We start from the raw sequence: 8716 nt of genomic DNA, 5'->3' as shown, positions 1-8716 counted from the left end.
TTCAAACTATGTGCTTTGGCCCTCACTGTAATAGCAATTATCTATTAACAATTATCCTGACCATCTCAGCGTTAAATTGTACAATGAAAATGGATGGTGAAAAGTAAATTTTCGAGAAAATGTCAAACAGATCATCTGGTTGTTATGTATTCATACATGTTGGCCATTTTAATTATTTTTTACAGTGTTACCTGTGCCACTCAGTCAGTCTTGTTGGTTATCTTAACTGTTTCTCCCTATGCCAAAAGAAACTGTGAAGAAGACCTCAATCTTCTCCACTACCAATCCAACGTCTCATTGTGCATCCTAACTATTTGAATATGAAATCTCGACTGGATATATTAAAAATGGCCAGTCAATCTAATGAGCACAGAAATCACATTCACCAGAGGAGATGGATTAACCTTAATCAGCTTAAATGTGTGTATGTGATTTCACTTGACTGATGCTGCAGCCAAACATCATGTTAAATGAAGGAGATGATATGGTAAGACATCATAACATACATACATATGGCATGTTTCAGCTCTGAAAACCCACAAGAAAAAAAAAAAAGGATTTCAAATGAAGCAGAGCTAATGTGCAGAGCCAAAGAGGAGCTCTTTCATGTGCTCAAATTAGAGAAGCAGGTCATGTACGCACTTTCTTCTCCACCGGCACTTTGTTGTAGTAGCGGATGGAGTCCTTGCCCAGGAAGTCGAACTCCACCACCCACTCCTGGCCGTCGAGGCTCTCGTGGAGGGAGATGTGCTCCACACGCAGGGAGCAGCAGCCCACCGTGTCCGCAGTGTCGTCATCCTTCTCATTCCCAGCTCGCAGGGCCAACTGCGCGGACACACACACACACACACACACTTAAAGGAAAACTCTGGAGATTTTTCACACAGATCTGTTTCTCAAGGTCACAGAGTGCTAAAAAAAAAAATAGGGGGGAAAAAAAACAATCGATGCTACCCATCGATACCTTGCTGCAGCCAACAGCTAGAGCTGTCAGGCAGCTACAATGCTATACTGTGGGGGCATGATTTTAAAGATGCCCCAAATAATCTGAAATAAATAAATAAATAAAAAAACAATCCATAAATTATCCGTATTCTGATGTAGCAGATAGGTACCAGAATCATATAAATGTTTACACTCTCTTGTACACAGAAGCACACGTACACACTACTAGGGGTGTAACGGCACACAAAAATCATGGTCCGGTGTGTACCTTGGTTTTCAAGTGACAGTCGGTACAGTCGTTTTCGGTACAGTAAGCCTGTAGGTGCAGCTTACCTAAATTCACTGACAATATTGCTGATGTGCAATGGGAATAGTGTTTTGAAAAGGTGACAAATGATTTTTTATTTTTATTTTAATTGACTTAACTAACAATGGTCCACTACTTTATATTTTGTGCGGTAACCCAAATTTGAAACATGGTTTGCAAGTACAAAAAACCTACTGATGATCCCTGTTAAAGGCTGCATTTGGTTCATCTGTATGTAAAACGTTCAATACAGCTATGAACCTAGTGTTCAATACATCTGCACTGAACCTAAAGTCCTGTACCTTAACAGTTCGCTGTACCTTTACACCCCTAACACACACTATTCAAAGCAAATGTGTACAGAGTGTTTTTCTCCCTCTGATCATGCCTGCCCATGTGGAAGAGCACTGGCCTGATGTGAGATCAGTATTCCGCCCTCTTCAGCATCAGTATTCACTTCAGCCCCTCACCTTCTGGAGCGCAGTGGAGGCAGCCACTGCCCAGAGGTTAATCGCTCAAACACAGCGCAGGGGTCACCGGGGTGGCCGGCTAATGAGACGACCCGCTGAAGAGCTACCAGCAGAGGGGCCGCTTTCATTCCCACCCGCCCCTTCTTCTTCTTCTCCTCCTCCTCCTCCTCCTCCTTCTCCTCCTCCTCCTCCTTCATGCGTTACCTTGTCTATGAAGTAGAGCGCTACGCCCCTCTGGCGCGTCTTCATCTCCCGAGCGCTCCAGTCCTGCTGGTACTGGCGCCGGATGGAGTCCACTTTCAGCTTCAGGCTGCGCGCCACCTCGTACTTCTGCCAGTCCTTCTCTCCCTGCGGCCGGAGCGGAGCACGGGGCGGAACACAAACACACAAGAACACGGGTGGCGGAACGAGCCGGATCATGACACCGTTCACTTTTCACAAGAGAAAATTGTGTAAACCTCTCAGAAGAGCGAGAGGTTGTTTCTCAATGTTTTTAAAGTTCAGACAAATCTAGCATAGCAGGGGGTTAGGGGGGTAGAGCCACAGGCTGGAACGTACAGGTTTGGTGTAGAGGTGAGGAAAATTATAATCTTAGGAGGAGACGGTCAGAAAAGATAAGCTAAACATTTCACTGTGATACACGTTTGCCAGTTCACTATGGACAGAAATGTTTACCAAGGGGTATACTTATTTGCTATGGAGAAATATTCCTTGGTGCAGAAGAAACCGCACTAGCTTTCTTTAATGCAGTACTATATAGACGCTCGTTACATCGGATTTGGGTATTGCAGAGAGAACAATTCACCCTTTAGCTCCATGCTTTAATGAGGCAGAGGTGCTACCTGCTTAAATTAGCCGACTTGCTATGAATGTGAAAAAGAAACCTCTGCATAACTGCAATTCTACTTTTAGTGGTTGATGTGTCAAAGAATGTGCAAAAGAGACCTTCCCTCTGCATAACTGCAATTCTACTTTTAGTGGTTGATGTGTCAAAGAATGTGCATCACACGTTTGTTTTGCATTTCATGTTCACGCTCAGAAACTTCACACAGACTTCACTTCACCTCAACCTCACACATTCCTTTCAGGTAAATGACACGTCCGCATTCGGCTTCCCCCACACATTCATTGCAGGTATTCCATGGAATTCCAAATGTATCTTAATCACAGTAGTCCCATGTAGTCCCAGTAATCACAAAGTCCCATGTAGTCTCAAGTCAATGCCTCTAATGACCACTTTACAGGGTCAAGAAATGGGATGGGTGTCATCTCACAAATATGAAGGCTTCTTACTGGATGAAAATCTGCCTTTTAATCACCATGTGATACATTTAGTCAAGCAGGATAAAGCTAGGATTCCAATTAAGAAAAAAAGACTGATTTCAATTTTTAAACGCAAGAAAAGCACTTGTTGCAGCCACCTTTTTATCTGCTTAGGATTATGGGACAGCATGCCACAAAGACAGAGTTACACTTTTTTTGTTGTATCATTCTGCACTACGTTTTATAACTAAGTCCACTGGAATCTATACAATCAATCTGGCTGGCTTCCATTGTCTATACGTAGACAGCTACATTGTTATAATTTAATTCAAATACAATTTAATTTACTAGAAAAGCACTCCAAAGAGCGCAGACATCCGCCTTCGATCAAACCTGAAACCATTCTGAAGCGTTCAAATCCTTTATCACCTACTCTCGCTGTCTCTTGCTGCACAGGTCACCCGTTTTCACAGTCCACACCAAAAAACTTCTCCAACACATTATCTGTGCCTCTAGACTCCTTGTGTCGTGAGTTATGAGCTTCTGACTCCACATATTGTTCCTCTAACTATATATTAAAGGACACAACAATCAGGATGCAAGCAGCCTAGATAACTTTCATTGTTAGGCTACTTCTTCCTTGGTTGTCATACATTTGAACATAAACTATTCAGATCGCCACCATGTGTGTGGCCATAGCATGCCATTACACTGCCAAGCGAAAATAATAAACGCCTCCTGAATACAGACGGCAAAACGGATCACTCCCAAAATGTAATCGTCTCTTCCTTAAGTAATTTCAGACCTTTCCTAAAACTTTCATTGAAATCTATCCATTACTTTTTGAGTTATCTTGCTAACAAACAGACAGACAAACAAACCCCGATGAAAACATAAGTACTGGTTTGCTACCATCCTATTTAGCAGTTTTCTCACTAGCAACTAAATAACCTCAGGTCTAATAATGTCATTCTTTTCAATATACTAACTGTACCAAGTATGAATTTGGTAAGACAGCGTTCAGTTATAATGCTACTTCATCCTGGAATCCACTTCAAAAACATATTCATTCCACTCTCTGATTCTCCCCCCCCCAGCCATCAACTAGGTGCTACCTTTCTTGGCCAGGGCTCACTTGGAAAAGAGAACCCTCTCTCTCTCAATGTGACTACCTTGATTAAACAAAGAATAAAAAAAAGGCATACGTCTTGGAAAAAGAAGCCTCTATATGTGTGTATATTTCATCAGGGCAAGGCATGCTGTCTGACCTTGAGCTTGGAGCTGGGGTTCAGCATGACGTACTTAATGTGGTTCTGGACATTCTCCACCCAGGACGCCAGCCAGGTGACGGTGTTGTCATGCTGCACTCTCCTCCACTTGTGCCCTGGGGGAGGGACGGGGATCTTGGAGTCCCTGGGAGATGGATGGAGGGGGGTGGGAGGGGGTGGGAAGGGGGGGGGGGGGACAATGAAATGCATTTCATTCCTACTGCTCCTGCTGTTGCAGCTGCTGCTGGAGATATTCTAGAACCTCCCCCTCGGTACAGGGGTGCTTTGATTTATGCAAACATCAAGCTTGAAAGTCCATTCTTTGCCCGGGGCTCTTTTCCATTTCCTGAGCTGCACTAGAACTGATATGACAGCCAAGTACATCTCCAGGAATGAAAAGCGAATTAAGTTGACAGAATGAAAAGTTCTTCTCAATCAGCTCTGGGTCAACTGCGCATTTGTACAGCAACTTGGAGAAGTGCTCTTCCTCGTAAATCGCAAAAATTAGATTCTTGGTGCTAAAACAATAGCATACTCTCCATATATGCATTCGGTTTAAACATTTCATGCATTCAAATAACGCATTCCATTATGCGGAATGCATTATCTTTGAGTGCTCTGCTCATTCTACTCTTTCTCTCTCTGTATGTGTATGTGTGTGTGTGTGTGCTCAGCTATGCTCACTTGCTGCAATTGATGATAACGTCTTCAGGCTGGACCCTCTTCTTCAGCCTGCCCATTTTGGGATGTTCCCCACGGCCACGAAACAACCCAGGTGGCTCCACGCGAAAGTTACCGATTTTTTCGCGGTGGCCATCCAAGAGACAGTACCCGTATTCTTCGGTTAGTTTGCTAGCTTCTTCCTTAAGGGCCTGAGAAGACAGCAATATTGAATAGATCACAACAAAACACATCGTAAAAGAACATTAGCCATTAAGATCATTCTAACATGGTAATGTTTGGGAGACACTGACATAACACAGAGAACATCTCCTTTTTTTCCCATACCAGTCAAGCCATCCGGTCAATCTAGATCTAGCCATCTAGATTTTTATTCCAAATCCAATACTTACTTTTTTTCCCTCCTTGGTCATATTCTTTTTCTCCTCTGATTTGCTGACAAAGTATTTGTGGATTTCACTGAAATCACATTTGGATAGCTTCTTTATCGTCTGCTTCTCATCTTTCGTCATCACCTGTTACAAAAGAAAACCATGTATAGATCTGCACTCACAATCCCAATTAATAAAAATGTACAATTATGTATAATTTGTACTGTACATAAAATGTAGTACAATACAATTCAAAATGTATTTCTGACAGGTGCATTTGAAGCTAAGACCATTCTAGGCATGCATCATAACAAACCTCTTTCCAGTCAGTGAAGAAGTTCTTCTGAAAGGCTTCCTTTGTGGTATACTCATGTTCCAGCATTTTGGCATAGAAAGTAGCAACCTCCTCTGTACCCAAACTAAGCTTGAGTGGTTCTCCTAAAACAGCCAGAGATAGAGAGGCACACTCAGGCACAGTTTATGAACAACATTCATGGGTCAGAGGCTACCTGAAAACACCACCTGTATACTCACCGCCATAATAGAAGGGCACATTATTGGGCAATGGCTCATATTCTGGTGGAAATAAAGGTCCTCTGTGTTCAAGGGTTTTCCACTTCTGACCATCGTTTGAGTTCTTGCTCTCTTCCCACCTATGTGATATTACAAAGTGATGATCCCTTCACACTAATCATATGATATTTTAATAATGTAGGCCATTCAGAGTTCTAGCAGTAAGTGGACCCATGCTTGTGTCTTGTCCTCTACCAACATAAAGCATGGATCTGGAGCATGCTTGAGTTAAATAAAAGTTTAAGGCCGTCATAAGTCATGTTGTGAAGTGAAATAATTGACTAGCCATTCAGATACACAAAATACCTCATCATTGATTAAAAGTAATCATGTAGTCTGTACCAGGAAAATAATGCCCAGCCATTTTATCAGCAAGAGCAAACCTAAAAGCACATTTTCTGACAGAACACAACGTCCTTTAAAGTGACTTTGACTTCTAGTTTAGCGACTGACCTTACGGTGGAGGCACTTTTAGTCGCACGAGCATTTCCTAACTTTGAATCAAGAAAAATGCTTCGACTGAATCTCAGCGGCACGCATATAAATTGACAGACGGCATAACGAAATCTGTTCATTCCACACTAAACTATCTAATAAGAAAGATAAATTGCACTGACGACCGGTAAATACAACTGTCATGTTCAAGGAGCACTGCTATTATTCGCTTGCCGCATGTACACATATCGCACATACACAGTAAAGCGTGTGCATTCATGGACTGTGTTACAATCAATTTCGTCCCCCTAGAAACAAATGCCTTTCTCCGGAAGACAAAGTATAATTCATGCAAAGGCTACTGGCAACGTCAGGAATTTGTGTTCATACTTGCATGAGTTTCATGAGTTTAATTGAATTTGTGAATTTTGAGGGTTACGTTTTATGAAAAGCTATATCTTGGTGAGAGTAAATTTGATATTAAATCAAAATAATTAAATTTATCAGACACACCACAAACACTCAACTTTGACAGCCTTGGAGAGCAAAGCCATGGGCATCATTTCCTTCAGCTGACTACACAGCTTCTTCCCAATCTAAAACTTTAGGCCAATGCATGATGAGAAACTACAGCATCACAACAGTAGGCCTAACACACACATACACACTCACCATTTCCACTTGCTTTTCTCCTCATCATTTTTCATTTGCTTTTTATTTTCCCCCTTTCCTCCCTTATTTTCCTCTCCTTTGCTCATCCTTTTGTTTTTTGGTTCCTCATCATCAGCCTCACAATGCTTCCTTTTCTTGTTACGAGCTTCGGTTTTTTCTTGCAGCGCACCATTGACTGGTTTCCCTTTTTTCTTGTCTTTTCTGTCCTTTTCTGACTCACGTTTGTGATCTTTGGGTTGTTTCTTGTCTGATACCTTGTTCCCAATCTCATTCTCTTTTTTTATGGGAATATTCGCCACAGCACCACTTGAATCATTAGCCCGTTCCTGTAATCACAGAGGGAAGAAAATGTTTAGCATATTCCACTTTGTCAGTGAAATTTATGCTCTTGCAATAAACAACAATGATGTGACACAGATAAAGAGGACATTTATTTTTTTTCCCACTGACCATCAAGCACAATTTTAATTAAGACTGGGTTTGAATATCTGGTTTTAGCTGAAGAGACTGTCATAAACTATGATTAATTCTCCAATGACTCTGACTGTGATCATAACAAATCTGTCATTATGTTTGTATTGGTTATCAACTGTCTGGCTAACAGCCACAACTAAACAGTATTTTGAAACAGTTATAGGAAGCTTCTACTGCATTAGTCTTGTTTTTACTGGTTTACATTCTCCTTGTTTAAAATTAAGTACACTGCTGTTACAGAGAACAGTAGTCGAACTTCACCTCAGTAGGCCTACTGTTTTTAACAGATGCATCTTTGATTTTCTTGTAGGATCCATCTTTCTCACTATAGGGACAAATATGTTAATTTGGAAAAAGCTTAATTTAGAGGAGAAAACATGCAAAGTACATTGATTATTTATTCACAAACAAATTGCCATGGTCTTGTGTGAGACACAATTCACATTGTTTTACCTTTTCAGCTCCTTCTCTGACTTCATGTCTTTGTTTTTATTTTTCTTCCTGACATCATCTTTATTTCTAGATATCTGTGATAATTGAAGCATCTGGCTAGAAAACTGACAAAACAGACCAACATAAATTGCCCGACTGCAAAAATATGACATGCATGAAGAATTTCTGTTGCATGTTGAATGCATGGATAATGAGCCTATGTAGCCTATTTTCAACTATTTTTATTGAATTAATTATTTATTTAAAACGTGTACACAGTGCTTACTGATTCCATGCCGTTAGATCCTCCAGTTACTTCAGTGGTTCCATTTAAATGTGATTCCTTTGTCTTCTTCCTGTTAATAAAGCATCGGGGTTAGAGCGCAAGGCTACAACAAATCTGACAGTTGTTCAGGTCAGTTAGATGGACCTTTTTGCACCTCTCTGTTTCTCTCTCTTGACCTGTAGGTCTCTTGAGACACTTTCCACTGTCCTCCAGTCTCATCGCGAAGTCTGACTGTAGTAGAGCACGGGTGAAATCCGTTGCAGCCTGCCAAAACATGGACATCGCCACGAGACCAAGATTTTAGCCAATTTGTTGCTAAACCTTATATCTAAGCGTTTATCTAAACATCTGTGTTTGCTTGTGATGTTTTTAAAGTGTGCAGTCGAAACAGATGATATAGGCTACAATTCTAGACAATGAATGGGCACAATTAGGCAGATTTGTGTGTGTTAATTCTACTCCACTATTCGTTCAATAAAACATACATCAATCTATATTGTCTAAAATAAGTGTTTCACTTTTTATAATGAATGGCACTT

At 41.1% G+C, this 8716-nt stretch overlaps 1 protein-coding gene across 2 annotated transcripts in view; it reads right to left on the bottom strand.

The window, feature by feature from the left end:
- Positions 1-8484, bottom strand: part of top1mt (DNA topoisomerase I mitochondrial) — an 11779-nt gene extending 3295 nt beyond the window's left edge. Inside the window, exons 1-12 of one of the 2 annotated variants that reach the window (XM_062521504.1) lie at positions 8332-8484; positions 8178-8247; positions 7913-8016; positions 7721-7784; positions 6986-7311; positions 5840-5958; positions 5622-5743; positions 5327-5449; positions 4938-5125; positions 4254-4398; positions 1927-2070; positions 643-825 (exon numbers count right to left, since the gene is read on the bottom strand). In XM_062521504.1, coding sequence (XP_062377488.1) covers positions 643-825; positions 1927-2070; positions 4254-4398; positions 4938-5125; positions 5327-5449; positions 5622-5743; positions 5840-5958; positions 6986-7311; positions 7721-7784; positions 7913-8016; positions 8178-8247; positions 8332-8459 — 1716 coding nt within the window. In that variant the 5' untranslated portion in view covers positions 8460-8484. Of the gene's footprint in view, positions 1-642; positions 826-1926; positions 2071-4253; positions 4399-4937; positions 5126-5326; positions 5450-5621; positions 5744-5839; positions 5959-6331; positions 6601-6985; positions 7312-7720; positions 7785-7912; positions 8017-8177; positions 8248-8331 lie in introns of those variants that run through there. The other variant, XM_062521505.1, reaches the window with a different exon arrangement.
- Between the last annotated feature and the right edge of the window lie 232 nt (positions 8485-8716).

This window comes from Sardina pilchardus, chromosome 19 (genome assembly GCF_963854185.1).
Source record: "Sardina pilchardus chromosome 19, fSarPil1.1, whole genome shotgun sequence".
NCBI classification, from domain to species: domain Eukaryota; kingdom Metazoa; phylum Chordata; class Actinopteri; order Clupeiformes; family Clupeidae; genus Sardina; species Sardina pilchardus.
This window is presented reverse-complemented; position numbering and strand designations above follow the sequence as displayed.